Below are 21,579 nucleotides of genomic sequence, written 5' to 3'. Positions count from 1 at the left end.
AGGGGAAAGATATAAAAGAGACTTAAGGGGCAACTTTTTGATGCAGAGGGTGGTACGTGTATGGAATAAGCTGCCAGAGGATGTGGTGGAGGCTGGTACAATTGCAATATTTAAGAGGCATTTGGATGGGTATATGAATAGGAAGGGTTTGGAGGGATATGGGCCGGGTGCTGGCAGGTGGGACTAGTTTGAGTTGGGATATCTGGTCGGCATGGACGGGTTGGACCGAAGGGTCTGTTTCCATGCTTGTACATCTCTCTGACCCTATGCAGGTACAGCAAGTAAATTGTGTAATAGCCTTTATGACAAGGGGAGTAAGTATGTCTTATGGTGAGAATGTGTATCGGATATAAGCAAGTAGGGGCAGAGTTAAGTTCTGAGTTTTGTGAAAGAGGTTCAGCTGAGCATGGCTCAGATAAGATCTTGCGGTTAACAATGGGGTGCAGGCAAGGGTAATGGGTTAACAATGTGGAAAAATATTCATTATATGCAACCAGTTCAGGTTGCATATAAGAACATTCATTGTGTAACAGCAGATGGCTTAATGTTTACTATTGATACTCTCTGGTTGTAATGTCACCCAATCAATATGAATGTTGCCTTATCTGGATGCTCCTCCCTGTGAAATGACTATATAGTTTGAGGAACTGCTATCCAAAGAAAACAGTGAACTCATGTCTCTGTGCACATGGGCAATTGTTCTATCTCCCTCCAAGGCCCAGAATAAAGATGGAGGTAAAACTATACTGTCCCTGTGGGCGTTTTGCTTCCCCTGAGGGGAGGGGAACAGGAGGATAATATTGGCGTAGTCGGCAGGATCCAAACGAATAGTTACCGTCAGACAGTGTCACCTGGACCATTGGTGTCTTGAGACAGACGGGCCCACAAGGTTGGATTTTAAACCTTGGTCCCTCTCCATATTCCTGTCTGCCGGAGACCGTCTCCTCGCTTGATTGCTCTCTATTCTATGGATTCCTTGAACGGTAATTAGTTTAGTTGAGAGACCGTTTCGTAAGAGCGCTGACAAAATGAGGTTCCAGTCCTCTGCATTGCACTGGAGGGAGGGTGTAGTTGGAGTTCGAGTACAAGGGATGGGGGATGTACGTATAATTGAGGTTTGAGTTCCCTGCGTGTTAATAGGGTTTGAGTCTCTTGGATGGGTTAATTTGAGTTCAAGTCCTCCGCGTTGTGCTGGGGTTTGAGCTCTCTGCATTTAAGTAGGGTTTGATCCCCCGTGAGGAATAATATGAGAAAGTGGCAAAATTTGAGGCTCTGAGAGTCTTTGTTCTGGGGAAAGAGAGGAGCTTGGACTGCAGCGCCATGCAATCTGTGCGAGGGCTTTCTTTTTATAAATGTAATTTCATTAAAAAAAATCAGAAATGCTGAAATCTTAAGATTGTACTTGAGTTAAAAAGGAAAGTCTCAATGTAAATTGTGCCGCGCTGAGAGTGTTTGATGTTTAAATGTTTGTTTGGTTTATTAAAATACTGGTTCGGAAAATCCTTTGAAGTAACTGTTTTATCTTATTTGAATCAGGATCTCGATTCAGTGTGTTTTGTGGGCTATGTAATGGGGCATCTTTTGTTTTTACATTGAAATTTTACAGCCTTATCCTTTTTAAAATTGTTAAACTTATAACCTTAAAACAAATTGAGTGCGTTGAGCCTCTGATTTGTTTCAAATTCTGCAATGTCTGTTTTAAAAAAAAAGTTGAGTCAGTGGTCATGCTTTAGCCAGATGAGAGTATTGTATTAACCTATCATTGCTGTGTTTTTAATGCAGTGTGTTCCCAAAAAGAATGCATTTTGAGTTTGATGTTTTCTTAAGATTTTAAGAATATTAGAACTTGCGACTGAGCTGTTTCGGTTCTGTTAATTATTGTTAAAACTTCATTAGCCACCCTTCATATCATTCATTCAAAGAATGTTGATCTCTACCAAAGTTGCCACTGTAATTCCGACTGTTTTACTTAGGAAGTTTCATTTGGAGAACATATATTAAAATAATCAGCATTTGTTTCCCACGAAAATTTGAGGTTTAAATCGAAACTGAAACTATCTTATCATTTGCTAAAGCACAGGAAACGTTTTGTTTTCTTGCTCTTCCAGTGTTTTGAAATACTTTTCCTGACAGCTTTCACATTAGCCAAGTATCAATTTGCTAAAGGAAAATTAATTCTTGAATAACCTGAATGGGGTCCCCTGGGGGTTTGATTTTAGGGCTGTTGATTGTTTGAATTTTTTAGGCAGTACAATTTTAGAAGTTAATGGATTGTATAAAACTTGCTAATGTCATAAATAAATAGTGAACAGAGTAACAGACTTCAAGAATTCAAAGAAGGTTGAAATAAGCAGACACAAGTTAGTGTAGTTAAATGTGCAACTGTCTTCATATTGATAACCACCTTGGCAAGGAAGGAATCAGAGGAAATTCAAAGATGCTTTCAGTAGCTAATATTTTCTCTAGAGTTTCTCCATTCACAGGTAAAGCACACCTTTGCACTACTGCCCACCCCTCCACAACCTGATCCAGTGGATTCAATCAGCTCCTCCGTCATAAACACAAAGTGAAGAAGCTAACAACAGTAAGAGGAGGTCGGTATGCTTTTTGTCAGTGGCCTTCCCACAGACATTAAACCACGTGAGCTTTACCTTGTCTTTCAGTCATTTAATGGATATGAAGGTTCATTGATCAAGCTAATATCACAACAGCCAGTTGGCTTTGTTACATTTAACAGCAGAGCAGAAGCAGACGCAGCAAAGAATGCTACGTTGACCTAGCCTGCAGCTGCTGTACTGAACACTCAGATGCACTGGTATCCTCTATCTAAAGCATCTCTGCAAGGACAGAAGACTCATCAGTTTTGTGAAGCATTTAACTGCCCTTATCTAAGAAATCAGATCTGTAAGAGATGCAGAAGGACAAACTGAATTTTGTTTTCAAGTTGGACTTTATTTAAGGAGATTTTGGAGAACTGTCTTGTTTCCACTCGACTTGGAGGGGATGGAGTGGTCACTAAGGGCAGTGGATTTAAGAACTTTACTGGTGAATTTTTTACGTACGGGAGGATTCTTCAAATTCTATTTACTGTTACGGACTAGCAATTTTTGTTATAATCCATTGTATGCTGCACAAAAACATAAATACTGGCTCTCAGTTTTATGAAAGCTGGTAATGTTATCGGTTATCATGAAATGATAAAAGCAGTGAATGAGAATGTGTATAGAGTATGAGCGGGTAGGGAAAGAGCTAAATTGAGTTTTGTGAAACGAGGTTCAGCTGAGCATGGCTCAGATCAGATAAGAGCTTGCAGTTTACACTGGGGTGCTGCAGGCAAGGGTAGTGGGTTAACAAGGTGGAAAAGGAGTCATTATGTAGAGCCGTTTAACAATATTAGAAGCATTCAGTATGTAAAGTCAGTTTAACAAAGTGAAAGGTATTCATTGTGTGAAGGAGGAGAAAGGCATAAGCCCTTCAGGAATGGAGCCATTCCTGAAGAAGGGCTTATGCCCGAAACGTCGATTCTCCTGTTCCCTGGATGCTGCCTGACCTGCTGCGCTTTTCCAGCAACACATTTTCAGCATTCATTGTGTGAAGCTAGTTAAAGTTAAGAGCATTCATTGTGTAACAGCAGATGGCTTAATCTTTACTATTGACAACTCGCTGATTGTAATGGTCACCCAATCAACATGTATGTTGCCTTGTTTGGATGCTCCTCCCTGTAAAATGACTATATAGTTCATCGAGAAACTGCTATTCCAGAGAAGACCGTGAACTCATGTCTCTGTGCACATGGGCAATAGTTCTCTCTCCCTTCAGGGCCCGGAATAAAGATGGAGGAGGTAAAACTATACTGTATCTCTGAACGTTTTGCTTCGACTGAGGAAGCGGGGGGGGCGGAGCAGGACAACAATGGTAATTGTATAGAGGTTTGGTGGGACTACATTTAGAGAATATGTAGTTTCCTCGTTATTACATACAGAAAAACACACTTTAAAATGTGACGAGGGTTTCTCCAAATTAATTCTTAGCTGCAAGGACTGTCCTATGAGCAAAGACTAAAAGAGACGAGATCTAGATTAAGCACCTAAGCTTCTTCCAGGAACAATAGATTAGATTCAGGAGAGATGTTTACTCTGGCTGTGGGATGGGTATGGTGCTCAGTCTAGAATGTGGTCTCAGAATAAGGGGCTGATTACTTAAGACTGAAAAGGTATTTTTTTCCCCACTGAGGTCAGAACTTTCTGCAAACTGCAAAAGCTGAGTCATTTGCCTATATTCTGGACATAGATTGATAAGTTTCTATGTATTAAAACTCAAGAACTAAAGGGGTAGTGCAGTAAAATGGTGTTGTAGTAAATGGTCAGCCATGATCACATTGATAAAGTGGACTTGAAAGGCTAAGTGGACTATTCTTTATTTATGCTTTTACCTCCCATCTCCAATGTAGCATGACTGTGTTCATCTTTGTGAAGTGGCTGTGCATCTGGAAGGCATGCAATAGCAGAGTCAGAGTTATACAGATGTAGAGCATGGAAACAGACCCTTCGGTTCAACTCGTCCATGCTGACCAGCTATTTTAAATTAATCTAGTCCCATTTGCCAACATTGTCCCACATCCCTCCAAACCTTTCCTACTCATATACCTATCCAGATGCCTTTTAAATGTTATAATTGTGCCAGCATCCATTCCTCTGGCAAGTCATTCCATACATGGACCACTCCGTGTGAAAAAATTGCCCGTTGGGTCCCTTTTAAATCTTTCCCCTCAACTATGCCCTCTGGTTTTAGATACCCCACCTCATGGTAAAGACCTCGTCTTTTTGCCATATCCGTGCCCCTCATAATTTCATAAACTTCCATAAGGTCACCCCTCAACCTCTGATGCTCCAGAAAAATAGTCCCAGCCAATTCAACCTCCCTATAGCTCAAACACCCCAACTCTGGCAACATCTTTCTATATCGTTTTGAACCCTTTCAAGTTTCTCAATATCTTCCTTATCGCAGGGAGATCAAAATTGAATGTACTATTCCAAACCATTATCCTGTGCACCCTCCCTGACCTTTCAGTTTCTACACACAATGCACTGACCAATAAAGGCAAGCACACCAATCTCCTCCTTCATTATCCTGTCTATGTGTGAATCAACTTTTAAGGAACTATGAGCCTGTACTCGAAGGTCTTTGTTCAGCTACACTCCCCAGGACTTACCATTAAGAGTATAAGTCCTGCCTGATTTGTCTTTCCAAAATGCAGCACCTCACATTTGTTAAACTCTCATCTGCCACTCATTGGCCCATTTGATCAAGATCCCAGACTTTGAGGCAACCTTTTTCACTGTCCACTACACTTCCAATTTTGGTGTCATCAGCAAGCTTACTAATTATACCTCTTATGCTCACATCCAAATCATTTATATAAATGATGGAAAGCAGTGGACCCTGTATTAATCCTTGTGGCATGCCACTGGTCACAGGACTCTAGTCTTAAAAGCAACCTTCCACCACCAGCCTCTGTCCTCTATCTTTGAGCCAGTTCTGTATCTAAATGGTTAGTTCTCCTGAGAATGTGTATAAGCAGGCAGGAAAAGAGTTATTCTGAGTTTTGTGAAACAAGAGGTTCATCTGAGCATGACCGAGATAAGAACTTAGTTAACAATGGGGTGCTGGAGGCAAGGGTAATCGGTTAACAAGGTGGAAAAGCAGTTATTATGTAGAGCCATTTAACAATATTGGACGCATTCAGTATGGAAGGTCAGTTGAAAAGTATTCATTATGTGAAGCCAGTTAACAAGGTTAAGAACATTCATTGGAACAGCAAATGGCTTGATATTTAGTGTTGATACTCGATTGTAACAGTCACCCAATCAATATGTATGTTGCCTTATCTGGATGCCCCTCCCTGTAAAATAACTATATAGCTCATTGAGAAACTGGTACTCCAGAGAAAACCGTGAACTTGTCTCTGTGCACATGGGTGATCATTCTCTCTCCCTCCAAGGCCCGGAATAAAGATGGAGGTAAAACTATACTGTCTGTGAGCGTTTTGCTTCGATTGTGGGGTGGGGGTGGAGAATGGGATGACATTCCTTGTATTCCATGTGATCTGACCTTGCTAACCTTGTCGGTGCACCTTGCTGAAGTCCATACAGATCACGTCCACTGCTCTGCTCTCATCAATCCTCTTCGTTACTGCTTCAGAAAATTCAATTGTTAGTCACACTTGTTTGACATTAAGTTGTTTTTCTTTTTTTTTTAAAGAGCTGATCAGTAAAGTGAAGACAGCATGGGAATATTACTGAGTTTATTTGGTCTTTCGAAGAAGGAAATGCGAATTCTTATGGTGGGGCTTGATGCAGCAGGCAAAACTACAATCCTGTATAAACTCAAACTTGGAGAAGTTGTAACAACTATTCCCACTATTGGTAAGGGCTGATATTTTTCTGAAAAATGAAAATGATTTGAATTGAGGCATATTCACTTCAGGAAAATGAAGTCCTATTTGATGCTAAAGAAGTTAAATTTATGAAATGGGTAAACAGATTTGTCAATATTATGCACCTTTAGAACTCAGTTTACGTGGTGGCCTGAATCAACATGCCAGCTGGTGGTGTGGACCATACTCTGCAATTGTCATTTAAACATGCTGAGTGACTTTTTTTCTTGCTTCCAACATTGGTGCAGTCAAACCAACTTCTTCACTCATGATCTGGCTAATTTGAGAGGTCCGGCAGCTTTCTATTGGACACCACCTGTTTTTAAGCCTATCTAGTAGCAGTATGAAAAATAATGGAAGGATCCTTCTGAAAATGTGAGCAGAGGGAAGTTAGGTGGAACATGCTATCAGCCTAATTTATGCCAGTCCTGCAGTAGCCCTTAAAGGGATTGCAGAGTAGATGATTTTTTTTTTCTATATTCTATTTTAACCCTGGCAGAGCAGAGTGACTGAGCTCCAAACAATAACTACCCTTGGTTGTTATTCATTATACTCTGTCTTCTTGCATTAGAGTTGTGGAGTAAAAATTGTTTAACCTAAATTAAATTTAGAGACCAGCTGCAGTTGAAATTTAATTGCTTCAAACTGAGTCTTTGACAAATTTATTCAGTTCAGAAAATACAAAATCTCTGCTTCAAGAAGTTATTATGCTGATACTGCTTGGAGTCAGTTGCTTATGTCTGAATCAAATGCTAATTTATCTTGCCATTGGTTTCCATTTTTGGCCAGCGAATTATTGCAATGTCACTAATCATGGTTATTTCTCCAAACTTAAAATTTGACTTTTTTTTTAAAACAATATATTTTTGCAGGGTTTTTTTTTGTAGGGATAACAGTATGATCTGTCATGACTCCTAATTCAACTTCAAATTAGTTTCTGAAACAGTTCCTGTTGGGAAGGGGTGCATAGTATTGAATGGTTGTTGCTTTCCTTTCCTCATGTACTTTGTGCTTTGATTTAAATTTAGTATGAATTGTAATAGTTATTTTTTATTTATTGTGTTGCAGGCTTTAATGTGGAAACAGTAGAATACAAAAATATAAGCTTCACAGTTTGGGATGTTGGTGGTCAAGACAAAATTAGAACACTCTGGAAGCACTATTTCCAGAACACACAAGGTATGAATTGAAAATTCCCACAGATGTATATGAAATGGGAATATTTTTCACCTTTCTCTTTCGTGTTATGGACCAGGCCAGACCTCTTGAAAACATTTCAAGAAAGTAGCCTGGATTCTATCTAGCAGGTGTATAGTGGATATTTTAGGAGTGATGCAGCTGGCCCAACCACTTAGTTTTAAACAAAGCAGAATTTATTTCTGTTTCCCAAATGAAACCAACAAAAGAGAAGCAAATATAGAATACCTTAACCCATCCAAAAACCCAGCAGATTATCTCAACTTAATGATTTTGTTCCAACTACTTGCAACAATCCCCAAACACACCCCTTGGCAAAAAAGGAAACACTCCCTCTTCGAGGAAGGAGAGAGAAAGAAAGAGATGGCAGAGAGCTTTAGCATAGAACATCTTTCATTTGGCTGTTTATTTGACCAGTAGCCTCAAAATTGACTGCTTGCTCCGAACAGCCAGACTGCCAAAACCCAAGCCAAGCCAAACCAAACCGGAGAAAAGCTAAGCTGAGAGAACTGGCCACTCACCTCATTGTACAAGTAGTTTTGAAAAACTTCAAAGCTTCTTTAAGTAGGTAACCCCAAATATTTTGGAACCTGTGTCTTTATGATCCCCTGCAAAAAAAAAAACAGGGACAACATAACCTTTTTTTAAAGAAGCAGCAGCAGCATGTGTTTATAGAATATGTTTTCTAACCAGGAGTTGCGCTTAATGGTTACTGTTTTCTTGTACTTTACTACTATTGACAGTTAGGCAAACAATCCTATAATACAACATTCCATGTCAAAAGAAAATGAGGTGGAATCTCTTGTGTCCTTTGAGTTTAATGTCTTCATCTGCAAAGGAGCCTATATACATTGCACTGAAGTTTGAGTTTGTTTAAATCTTGGAGGGCATGACCATCCGACTTAGAGCACTGAGCATAGGAATATGCCTTCAGAAGCTGATAACCATAAAAACCTGTCAATTAACTTTCAGTTGGAATGTATGTAGTTATATTTACTCGATGTTATTGCTTTTAGATTAAGAATTCTGTTGACTGTTATAGATAACTCTTTATACATATTTTAACTAAAATTAGCAAGTGTATATACCTAAAAATCAGTGCTACTGATGCTGGAAATCTGTAAAATCAGATTGCTGGATCACCTTGACAAAGAAACACTTAAAATTTCTGGTCTGTGATTTAGTCAGACTGAGAAAAGTTAGAGGTTCTGAGCAAATGATAGGTAGGTGGGACAAGGACAGAAGGAGGACTGTGATTGGGTGGAAGACATGATGAATGATTGTCATTCAATCTTGCATGACCAAAGCATGATACAGCAAGAAAAGAAAGTTTCTGATGCAAGCTGATAGCAAAAATAAGAGCAGCATGAAAACAAAATGGAGTGAGTAGTGTTTGTGGTCTGAAGTTGTTGAATTCTGTGTTGAATCAGCAAGACTGTCAAGAAGCTAAGTTAAAGTTAAGCTGTTGTCTCTTGAGCTTCTGTCGAGCTTTGCTCAGCAGTGAAAACAGCCAAAACCAACTACGTCTTTAACATTATGATGAAAGGTTGTTGACCTGCAATGTTATGTTTTCATCCCTACAGAAGATGTTTGATTTAACTCTTTCCAAAATACTTATTTCAGATTAATTACATCTTCAAGTTTCTGTTTTCAGTTAATATCTATTCATTGCCACTTTTCTGCCTATCTTCAGGAAAATTTCAGTTTTTTTTCTCAAATTGGATTTTTGTTTGTCTCTTTTATCTTAATCACCACCTTAGCTTTCCAGTTCCATTTTCATTTGATCAGATATCTATCCAAACTCACTTTCATAGTCACATTTCCTTCCTTGGCAACAGTTTTTGACTCTGACTTATTGCTTGTTGAAATTCTGTCTTTCAATATTCAGACAACCACTTCCCAAGAACCATTGGTGTCATGCAATCCCACTGAGCAACCTCTTGACAGCATCAATTCACTATCTCAAGGCTCCACAGTAGACAAGAAATTTCTATTTTTCATTAAGGATCAGAAATTCCAACTATGGGTATCCATTCACCACCATTCTCCTCTTCCTGACCAAATTTATAATTTCAACAGTTTTTCCTTTACATCACCTCGCTATCTCCAATATTTTATTTCTATTCTTGCCCCATCACTATTTCCTTGAGCCACAAAAAAAACTGTCTCCTGTTTTTCACCAGACCTTCATTTTGTCCTTGTCTAACCCACTGGTTGCTTGAAACCTATTGTATCTACCTTTTGCCACTTTTTAACTTTAGCATAGTGTAAGGTGCAATTTTGAAAATGAGGAAGATGGCAATATTGCATAGCAGATTTGTGCTAATGCTTTACTGGAAAATGCTATGAAATTTTCATACACCTTTATTTAAGTGAGAAGGAATTGAGGCCTAAATTTATTTATTTTTTAAACATAGGAGCCCTACTGTGTGGAAGCGTGGACCATTGAGTCCACACCAACCCTCTAAACAGCATTTTACTCAGACCAATTCCTCTACCCTATCCCTGCAGCCCATAGATAATCCACATAACCTACATTTCTTTGCATGGGTTTCCTCCCACAATCCAGACACTGGAAGAATTTCACAGTCACCCAGAGCTGGAATTGAACATGGATCCCTGGTACTGTGAGGTAGCAGTGCTAACCACTGAGCCACCATGCCATCCACAGTGTGGTGTAGGTTTTGGTCATAGTCCTCTTTGCACTGCACTGTTTAATTTTGTAAAACTTAGCGGAATCCAAAACAGGTGTTTGACTCTAATCTACCTACTCCTTCATGGTAATGCTGGTTAAAATTGGCATTCCAGATTCATGTCTAATCATTTTTGCACAAGCAGTAAATTGTAATGATGCTGAGAATTGCGTTTGCTTTGCTGCTTAATCACAATACATATACAATCAGAATCATGACAAGGCAGTTTATTTGATTCCTGTACTTGTTATGTCTTTGAAAGAGCAAACTGTAGAAGTTCTGTAGAAGCTAGAGGAGATACTTATTAGGAAGGAAGATGTGTTGGGCATTTTGAAAAACTTGAGGATAGGCAAGTCCCCCGGGCCTGACGGTATATATCCTAGGATTATATGGGAAGCAAGAGGAAATTGCAGAGCCGTTGGCAATGATCTTTTCATCTTCACTGTCAATGGGGCTGGTACCAGGGGACTGGAGAGTGGTGAATGTTGTGCCCCTGTTCAAAAAAGGGAATAGGAATAACCCCGGGAATTACAGGCCAATTAGTATTACTTGGGTGGTAGGCAAAGTAATGGAAAGTGTACTGAGGGATAGGATTCATGAGTACCTGGAAAGACACTGCTTGATTAGGGACAGCCAGCACGGATTTGTGAAGGGTAGGTCTTGCCTTACAAGTCTTATTGAATTCTTTGAGGAGGTGACCAAGCATGTGGATGAGGGTAGAGCAGTGGATGTAGTATACATGGATTTTAGTAAGGCATTTGATAAGGTTCCCCTATGCGGAAAGTCAGGAGGCATGAGATAGAGGGAAATTTGGCCAATTGGATAGAAAACTGGCTAACCGGTCGAAGTCAGAGAGTGGTGGTAGATGGCAAATATTCATCCTGGAGCCCAGTTACAAGTGGAGTTCCGCAGGGATCAGTTCTGGGTCCTCTGCTGTTTGTAATTTTAATTAATGACTTGGAAGAGGGAGTCGAAGGGTGGGTCAGTAAATTTGCAGACGATACGAAGATTGGTGGAGTTGTGGATAGTGAGAAAGGCTGTTGTCGGCTGCAAAGGGACTTGGATATGATGCAGAGCTGGGCTGAGAAGTGGCAGATGGAGTTCAACCCTGTCAAGTGTGAGGTAGTCCATTTTGGAAGGACAAATAAGAATGCGGAATACAGGGTTAATGGTAAGGTTCTTAGTAAGGTGAAGGAGCAGAGGGATCTTGGGGTCTATGTTCATAGATCTTTGAAAGTTGCCACTCAGGTGGATAGAGCTTGTAAGAAGGCCTATGGTGTATTAGCGTTCATTAGCAGAGGGATCGAATTCAAAATTTGAGAAGTGATGTTGCAGCTGTACAGGACCTTGGTAAGGCCACATTTCGAGTACTGTGTGCAGTTCTGGTCGCCTCATCTTAGGAAAGATGTGGAAGCTTTGGACAGGGTGCAGAGGAGATTTACCAGGATGTTGCCTGGAATGGAGAATAGGTCGTACGAGGTTAGGTTGAGAGTGCTAGACCTTTTCTCATTGGAACGGCGAAGGATGAGGGGTGACTTGATAGAGGTTTATAAGATGATCATGGGAATAGATAGAGTAGACAGTCAGAGACATTTTCCCCAGGTACAACAGTGTTACAAGGGGACATAAATTTAAGGTATGGGGGGATGTCAGGGGTAGGTTCTTTACCCAGAGAGTGTTGGGGGCATGGAATGTGCTCCCTGTGGGAGTGGCAGAGTCAGAATCATTGGTGACCTTTAAGCAGCAATTGGATAGGTACATGGATAGGTGCTTAAGCTAGGACAAATGTTCGGCACAACATCGTGGGCCGAAGGGCCTGTTCTGTGCTGTATTGTTCTATGTTCTTGTGCCTTTTTTAAAATGCCCAGGTAAAAAGTGGACAATAGGGAATTGGCAGCATATTTTATATCCTAACTAATGACTTGCATGGATTTTTCTAGAAATTAAAAGTGAGCATGTATGAACAGCATCATCTCTTGTGGAGCAACTATTTCACTTATTTTTCAAGTTTTTTTATCTAACGTGTTAACATGCAACTGTTTGAAGTAATTTTAAAATATGTTCTGAAGTCTCCGCTTGCTATTTTGTCATTGGAAATGCAGTTGACACATTCTTGGAGTCTATGCTTTCTCTTTTAAGGCTTAATATTCGTTATCGACAGCAACGATCGAGAACGTATCAATGAGGCAAGGGATGAGCTAAGTCGAATGCTCTCCGAAGATGAACTAAGAGATGCTGTGTTGTTAATCTTTGCCAATAAACAGGTGAGTTGAGGCACATAAGGAGTTTTCATGGACGTACTCTTAAGGCTAGGTTAGAATGGTGCTGGAAAAGCACAGCAGGCCAGGCAGCATCTGAGGAGCAAGAAAATTGGCGTTTCAGGCAAATGCCCTTCATCAGGAATAGAGGCCTCTATTCCTGATGAAGGGCTTTTGCCTGAAACGTCGATTTTCTGCTCCTCGGATGCTGCCTGACCTGCTGTGCTTTTCCAGCACCACTCTAATCTAGACTCTGGTTTCCAGCATCTGCAGTCCTTGTTTTTACCTACTCTTAAGGCTGTTCAGTTTGACTCTTTTACAGCAGCCTATGCCCATTGTAATACTGTAATCAAGAACCCCAGCTAAATAAATTACTTGATATTTAGCTTCATTGTGCTTCCACAACAAATAAAAAGAAAGAAGTCAATGTTTCCAGTTCAGATTTTGTTTACGGAGGAAAGAAATCTAGAAATGTTCAGAGGGTTAGACTTGATTATAATGTCACCCTTTAAGAAAGGAAAGAGAGACATGTATAATGTCAAGAGTGTGGTGCTGGAAAAACGCAGCCAGTCAGGCAGCATCTGAGGAGCAGGAAAATTGACGTCTTAGGTAAAAGCCCTTCATCAGGGATGAGGCTGGGAGCCTTGGGGGTGGAGAGATAAATGGGAGGAAGGTGGGGCTGGGGTGAAGGTTGCTGAGAGTGCAATAGGTGGATGGAGGTGGCAGTAAAAGTGATAGGGGAGGATGGAACAGATAGGTGGGAAGGGTTATGAGGATGGTGCTGAGCTGAAAGGTTGGAACTGGGGGTAAGGTCGGGGGAGAGGAAATGAGGAACCTGGTGAAACCCACATTGCCACGGGGTTGGAGGGTCCTGAGGCAGAAAATGAGGTGTTCTTCCTCCAAGTGTCTGGTGGTAAGGGATTGGCAATGGGGAAGGCCCAGAACCTGCAAATCCTCAGCAGAGTGGGAGGTGGAGTTGAAATGTTTAGCCACGGGCCGCTGGGGTTGATTTGGTGCGGGTGTCCCAGAGGAGTTCTCTGAAGCATTGTGCTCGCGGAGGGCATGCAGGTCCTGGGCCACCTTCATCGCCATTCCCCTACCACCCGATGCCTGGAGAAAGAGTGCCTTATCTTCTGCCTCAGGACCGTCCAACCCCATGGCATCAATGTGAATTTCACCAGTCCCATTTATCTGTCCACCCCCGAGTCTCCCGGCCTCATTCCTTATGAAGGGATTTTGCCCAAAACATCGATTTTCCTGCTGCTCAGATGCTTCCTGAACGGCTGTGCTTTTCCAGCGCCACACTCTTGGCTCTAATCTCCAGCATCTGCAGTACTCACGTTTGACGTGTATCACCAGGTGCTAGTCCAGCAGGTTGCTTTGGAAGCACTAGCTTTTGGAGCACCACTCCTTCAGGTGGTTGTGAAGGAGCAGCACTCTGAAAGCTGGTGTTTCCAAATAAACCTGTTGGACTATAACCTGTTATGATTTTTCGTTTTAACTTTGTCCACCCCAGTCCAACACCGGCACCTCCAAGTCTTGAGTTCAGAATGACTTGAAGCACTCTACATTTTTAGAAGTGTGGCTTATGTTGTATAAGTAAACTTAGATAATTTGTGCCCAGGTAGATTCCGGGTAATGTTAGTTATCTCCAACATTGATGAAAGATAAAAGTTTGCCAAAATACTGTGACAAGCTTTTCTGTAGTTCTTCGAATAATATAGAATGTTTAAATCTCCCTGAAAGGCTGGGTGGCACTTCAGTTAATCATTCAAATAATACTTTCCAATTGTGCTTTAAATTCTAGAATGATTCCTTGACTCCACAAACTTATACCAGCTGCGTAATGGCTATTATTTCCTGTGAACAGTTTTTACTGTTTTCTTGACTCTATCTTCTAAAAGATCGTGATTGAAAACTTTGGTTCTAAAGTGGACAGAACCATATAAAGCTTCAAGTTTTAAAATTTCCATACAGTTAATATGGAAGCATAATTGTATATTGTGATTTGCCTGGAAATTAATATTTCAATGAGAGGTTTGAAACTGCTTGAAGTGAGTATTTCAGTGGTTTAGAAAATAAAGTTGTAAATAAAATGGACTATTCACTCACAACAAAGTCTTCAATAATGTAGGGTGACTGGGATCGACTTTCCTAGAAAGAAAGCTATCAAGAAATTTAATGAAAATGCTGACTTCTTTCAGAGAGAAGCAGGTCACTCAGAGTAAGGCCTGTAACATAACTGCAATTTGTCTGTCTCAAACACCAGAGCAGAAGAAATGTAGTCTAAGTTACTTAGAGGTTCATAAGGGAAAAGCTTCAGAAAAGATGGCTGTAAGATGTCATAGGGAAAGTCATCCTACTAGGTTTATTGATTGTTTGTTTGCATGAGTTTAACATGAAAGATGAGCTAAGTCCTAAATTCTGATTCATTTATAGGTTTGAAACATGTAGTAATTTACTTGAACATGTAGTAAATATGACTATATACACTATATGAACAGCATAAATACCCTCAAGGCATTTTAAAATATGAAATAGGGCTGTGGCTGTAAATGGGAGGTGTCAATTGAGCTGAAGGTTATTGATAGTCAATCATTTCTACAGGAATGTGTTGAGTGTTAGATTTATCATTTTGAAGTGCAACAATTACTATCTGTTTTACTTTGTTTGGCCATAAGAATTTGGAAGCATTATAAAATGGAAGCGTTGAACTCCAAAGCTCCATCAACAAGTCAGTAGAGTGAGCAGGTAGGTAGTAGTGTCATAGACAAAGGAGCAGAGAGACCTACATATATATGTGCATAGATTGCTGAAGGTGGCAGGTCAGGTAGAGAGTAACTAATAAGGTATGTGGTCATGGGCTTTATTAATGGGGGCATAAAGTAAAGGAGCAAGGAGGTGATGCTGAACTTGTATAATAAACTTCTTAGACCTCAGTAGGGGTATTATGTACAGTTTGATGCTACAGTGTAAGAAGGGGGTGAACACATTTGGGAGAAAGTGCAGAAGAGGTTTCTGAGAATGGTTCCAGAGATGAGGATAAGTTAGAGTTTGGAGACAGTATCCTTAAAGAGAAGAAGACTAAGAGGGGATCTGATAAAAGTTTTCAAAATCATGAAATGTGTAGGTAGGATAGATGGGGAGACAATGTTCCAGTTGTAAAGTGATCCAAAATGAGAGGGCACAGATTTAAAGTGATTTGCAAAGTAGCAAAAATCTGACGTTGCACTGTCTGGAAGTGTGGTGGAGGCAGTCAGTTGACCACATCTTAAGTAAATGAGCTGTTTAGCAGTTTGCCTCAGGAAGAGACATCAAGTAAAGAAATTCGGAAGTCACTCCATATCAGATTTTAATCCAACTTGTTTATTTGAAATCACACGCTTTCTGAATGCACTAATCTTTTGGAATAGACTGTTTTAGAACTTCAGAACTTTTTTGGATGCGATAATTCCTCCTGATATTGATCCTGGGGACTCTTACCCTATGATTCAAATTTCATATCAAGCTCCTTCAGAATTTTGTCTTGATGAAATTCCCCCTCACTCTCTCCTCACCTCCCAAGGAAAATACATCCAATGTTTTCAGCATCTAATTATAGGGAAAATCTTCCCAGAAGCTAATTTAGGTAATATTTGCTTCCATACAAATATATTTTGGAAATGTGGAGTCCAGAACTGTACAGTATTGTGATTAGATTGGATTCCCCACAGTGTGGAAACAGGCCATTCGGCCCAACAGTCCACACCGACCCTCCGAAGAGCAACTCGTCCATATGCATTCCCCTACATGAGCTCCTTCACCTAACACTACGGGCAATTTAGCATGGCCAATTCACCTAACCAGCACATCTTTGGACTATGGGAGGAAACCGGAGCACCCGGAGGAAACCCACGCAGACACTGGGAGAATGTGCAAACTCCACACAGTCAGTCGCCTGAGGCTGGTATCGAACCTGGAGCTGTGAGGCAGCAGTGCTAAGCACTGAGCCACCGTGCCGCCCGTGATTTTGCAAAGCTTTGAACAATTTTAGCTATATTTATTTCTTGTTATAAAGGCCAATATATCAATTGTTTGCTGCATCACATGCTAACTTGTGCATTTATTGTATGAGTGCATCCAAGCCTCCTTTGAATACCACTTGTAAGATTCCCAAATCTTAAATATTCTGCTTCATTACTTTTGCTCCAAATTGAAGAACCTTTACACTTCCTTACAGTTTACCTTTCCACTTGGGTCTGTATCATGAGCAAACTCAAATATATTGCTGTCTCTGTCATTTCTATAGATTAAATAGCTAAGGCTTCAGCATTAATCTTTGTGACGCTCTACTATTCACTTCCTGTCTACTTGGAAATGCTCTGTTTAGATCCATTTTGTAGTCTGTCTGTTAACCAGTGTTCCTTTCCATACTATATTACGCTCCATCCATTAGTCCAACCTTGGCATGACAGCTTAACAAATGTCATTTGAAAATCCAGGTATATTACATATTCTGCTGCACTAGTTATATCCTTAAAAATTAATTTGTCCAAGCTTTTCTTTTGTAAAACTATGTTCTCTTCATTTATTTTGCCACATGCATTAAGACCTCTATATTGCACCTACAAACTTTGAATTTGATGGGCTTATTCACAAACCTAAGTAAATTTGTGAAACCATAACACATCCACTGTTTTGTGTTTGGATGCCTGGGGTTTAGGCCTTCAGATCCTAGGGATATGAGTTATTAATCCCTTAATACTTTTTGTTAGCTGGTATATCAATTTCCTCATTCCTTTTGGTCCCTAGGTTCTTGCCTGTTGTAGTCTTCCACTGTGGCAGCCACACCGTATTCAAAGTTTCCACCATGTCTTCATTCCTCATAATTTTGTCTTTCTCTGCATCGAAGAACTAATGTTTATTTTAGCTATTCTTTTCCTTTCTCTATATTTGTAAAAACTCTGACAATCTTGTTTTTCTATTCCTTGGTAGCTTACTGTCATTGTTTTTTTTTCCCAATATCAACCTTTTTGACTACTCACTGACTTCTAAAAGGCCCCAGTACTCAGACTTGCTGTCATTTTTTTTGTAACATTGTATGCTAATTTCCTGAGTAGACACTGATGAGTCTGGCTTGATTTTTGTTTTAAAGTGTTTTTGTGAATATCCTGAATTGCTTCTTTATATGTTGTCCACTATTTGCTGGCTCTTACTTTCAAGTTCTTTTTTAATGTTTAATATTCTAGTATGTGATTTGAATTATGCCACTTTCAAGCTTAACAGGAAATTTTGTGTTAGGATCAGTATTGCGCAGTGGACCTTTTACTAAATCTAAGCAGGACTTGTTGCAAGGCAGCAGAATTTTGGATGACCAAGTTTATGGAGAGTAGAATGTGGGACATAACAAATTTAGAATAGTCAAACTAGAGGATGTTTTGAAGAATATTTCAGCAGTTAAACTGAGTTTGGTGGTATAATGGAGATTAAAATAGTGTCATCATCTGAATATGAAGTCACAAGCTCTCCTCTGAGTCAAATCTCAGTTGAAATAGCATTTGAGTCCTTCAATTGCTTTGTTCCTGACTTGGCAGCGGTGAGGATGAGAAGAGTAAATTAATGACACCACCCATTTCTGACTCCTATAAACCCTTGACCGGGCTCACTTTCCTTGAAATAGCTGACATAAAATCAGATGCTGGAGAAGTATGATAATGAATCATCTTGAGATGATTCAAAGCCAGAGTAAATGACCCTGTTTCTATAAAGCAATCCTGAGTGTTCATTAAAATGTAATTGTTCTCCTTGCAGGATTTGCCGAATGCAATGACTCCTGCAGAGATCACAGATAAGCTGAGTCTGCACCAAATGCGTCAACGAATATGGCACGTTCAGGCAACCTGTGCTAATAATGGTGAGGGCCTTTATGAAGGTCTTAACTGGCTGTCTCAACAAACATTTGTAAAGCGATAATCTTCGTGAAGATTGACCAATTAAGCTGTTGTGCCTGTGTGTAATTTGTTGAGTGGGAGCAATTTCCTCACCATGTGCCTTTTTATAATGCAGGGTTAGGGTCTGATTTGAATTGGTATTATGAATAATTGCAAAAATATTTTATTATAGATGAATGGTTCTCGTTTGGAATGTTGTCAGTAATACTTGTCGGCTTGAAATCATTTTGCAACATGTAATTTAGCTGTTCAAACATTAGTACCATGATGCTATTTAAAGGCCCATTTTCTAGCTTGTGGTGATGGGAAGCAGGGAGAAATGCTGGATTGCTAGCTAATATTGATTTGGAATTTGGGAGCACTGCAAACCTTGCTTTTGAATTTAATCTTTCTGTTGTACTGCTTGCATGAAAAGCTTGGTGGCAGTAGGAAAAGGGGAATGTATTTTCCAGAAAAATGATTTGCTCGTGAGTCTGTTTGGTTTGTTACCTCTGGAAAGAACATTGCTCAACAAAAGCATTGCTGATAACAGGAGGTTTGCACTGAATGTTACAGATTTATGGCCTTGCAGAAACTTAAATTCTGCACTACAATTAATGCATGGAGGTCATTCAGGCTGCTGCTCCTATTCTGCAGTTCTGTAAGAATGTAGGGCAACACTTGTATGTGTTTACTACAGGAGAGGGGTGAAGGGTCCAGTTCATAAAAGACATAGCAAACCATATTTCTTGTAAATACCAAGAACCAACCCCTCAAAGGTACTGCATCATTATCCATGCAGCAACACAGTGATTTTAAAAGCTCTTTTGATCTTTTCTTTAACATACATTTGGAATTAAACTTTAAGGTGGTGGAAATTTAAAATTGTATACCTGTATTCTAGTAAACTTCACAAATGTCGATGATATTTATTATACTTGGTGAAAAATATGAAAACCATTCAGGCTATTTTGAAGATTGATCAAATTATTGGGTATCCATTTTAAATAAAATGTTGTATGCCATTGACCTCTTGAATACATATGTCTTCTGAATCTGAGCAAAGCTTAAAAAAAAACACAAGTTGACTTTAAAATACAAATGGCAATCATATTAACCAGCAATATAAAAGTAGAGGAGTGTGTTGGGAATTGCCTGAATCAATTTACAACAGTGAGAAACTGAAGATGTAAACATCTGAAATAAAATCAGGAAATGCTGAGCTGGTCTGGCAGCATCTGCTGTGTGTGTTAATATTTCAGGTGAATAGTCAGATATGAGATTTGAACTTGCTCAACATTTTAATTCTGTTTATACTTTGTTTTCTTAAATCCTATAAATAATATGAAAGCACATTTCATTCAGACATTACATGTCAAATCAACAGTGAAAATGATTTCTTAAAATGAAAGACATTAAAAGAGGTGCAAATATAATGTCTAGTCTGGAAAAAAAAAACAGCTTTGCTTTTTCATTTGAAAGCTTATGTTAAGATGCACTTGTATGAAGTATATATTCCAATAACCAGTCTTATTAATGCCAGTGTGTTACTATGTCTCTTTACAATTGAATTTCTGCTGGGTTTTGAGACCTGTTTAAGGGAAGTGAAAGAAAAGAACATGGTTGCAAATATTTTTGTCAATAAAATTAAATTCCCTTTAAGCTTTTCAGTGTATTGATTTATGTCAAGGCAATTTACTCTGTTATTGAAGGTGCAATGCTGGGGTAAATCGACTTTTTTAAAAATTGAAAAGTTCACTCTAATTGTCATGTAAAGTAATATATTGAATTCCATAACTGAAATTTCATTGTTTCATTATCTAACCTTTCATTGCTTTAAAGAAAAGGTAGATGCGATATTTCAACAATTTGTGCACCAATGGTGAATCAAGTCATATAAAGTGATTAACAAGACAAAACCGTTGGGTTATGCCCATTCCTGAAGTTGAGGGGTGTCTGTTTTACCCAAATCTATGTCAAATGTCCCAAATACAGCACAATGGAAATGAGAAATCAAACTTCAAGAACTTTTGACAGCTTAATTCAGCTATCTCACTAAACTAACTCCCTGCTCAACTTATTCCACTCAACCTGATGTCAAGAATCCAAAGAACTGAAATTGAGTATTCAAGGAGAAACTTTTTAAAAAATAAAAATTATAGTTGGAATGATGAGATTGAGTTTGAATTTCTTTGACCGTATGGATTTATCAGTGCTAGTTGGACTTGAAAATAAAGGTATGGCTTACTAGCTAATACTTAGGACTTTTGCTAAATATCCTGCTCAAAATTTCTATATTGTACACTAGATGTTTTATAATATGCAGATGCCACTTTGTCTCTTCATACTTGAAAGCAGGGAAGTCAAGTACCATTGTCACTGAATTAATATGTGGAATTTTCACTAATGTATTTTCTCATCTGAAGCAATCTGGGCCTGTTTGAGAAGGTAAGCCATTCTGTGGAGGGCATAGTATTAAATTAATAGTATTTGTCTTCACAAATTAAGTGAATGACATGAACAACATATCAGTTGCAAACTAAGCATAATAATCAAGATATCCCCCCAAAAATTCACATTTCCGCAATCTTGTCAGTCACTTGGCCTGGATATATGATAATAGATGTTCATAGAATCCTTATAGTGTGGAAACAGGCCATTTGGCCCAACAATTGCAAACTAACCCTCCAGAGAGCAACCTGTCCAGACCCATTCCCCTACATTTCCCCTGACTAATTTACCTAACTTACCCCATCCCTGAACGCTCTGGGCAGTTTAGCACAGCCAGTTCATCTAACCTGCACATCTTTGGACTGTGGGAGGAAACCTGAGCACCAGTAGGCAACCCACACAGATACAGGGAGATGGCCACTATATTTACCTCTGCCCCCTTACTCTCTTGAATTTCAGGATATCCAAGTCTTCCACATGGATAGTCGCCCAAGGCTGGAATGGAATCTGGGTCCCTGGTGCTGTGAGGCAGCAGTGTTAACCACCTAGGCACTGTGCCATCCATGTTAGTGCAATCTTTAAATCTTGGTTAGGTACAAGAGCAATGCTGCAGTAATGGGACAAAGTTAATAATG

At 39.5% G+C, this 21,579-nt stretch overlaps 1 protein-coding gene across 1 annotated transcript in view; it reads left to right on the top strand.

Moving 5' to 3' along the window:
* Nucleotides 1-20,155, top strand: part of LOC122540014 (ADP-ribosylation factor 2-like) — a 40,320-nt gene extending 20,165 nt beyond the window's left edge. The window contains exons 2-5 of the mRNA XM_043675301.1: nucleotides 6,262-6,425; nucleotides 7,505-7,615; nucleotides 12,466-12,590; nucleotides 18,375-20,155. Coding sequence (XP_043531236.1) covers nucleotides 6,287-6,425; nucleotides 7,505-7,615; nucleotides 12,466-12,590; nucleotides 18,375-18,536 — 537 coding nt within the window. The 5' untranslated portion in view covers nucleotides 6,262-6,286 and the 3' untranslated portion in view covers nucleotides 18,537-20,155. The remainder of the gene's footprint in view (nucleotides 1-6,261; nucleotides 6,426-7,504; nucleotides 7,616-12,465; nucleotides 12,591-18,374) is intronic.
* Nucleotides 20,156-21,579: the final 1,424 nt, after the last annotated feature.

This window comes from Chiloscyllium plagiosum, chromosome 33, assembly GCF_004010195.1.
Source record: "Chiloscyllium plagiosum isolate BGI_BamShark_2017 chromosome 33, ASM401019v2, whole genome shotgun sequence".
NCBI lineage: Eukaryota > Metazoa > Chordata > Chondrichthyes > Orectolobiformes > Hemiscylliidae > Chiloscyllium > Chiloscyllium plagiosum.
This window is presented reverse-complemented; position numbering and strand designations above follow the sequence as displayed.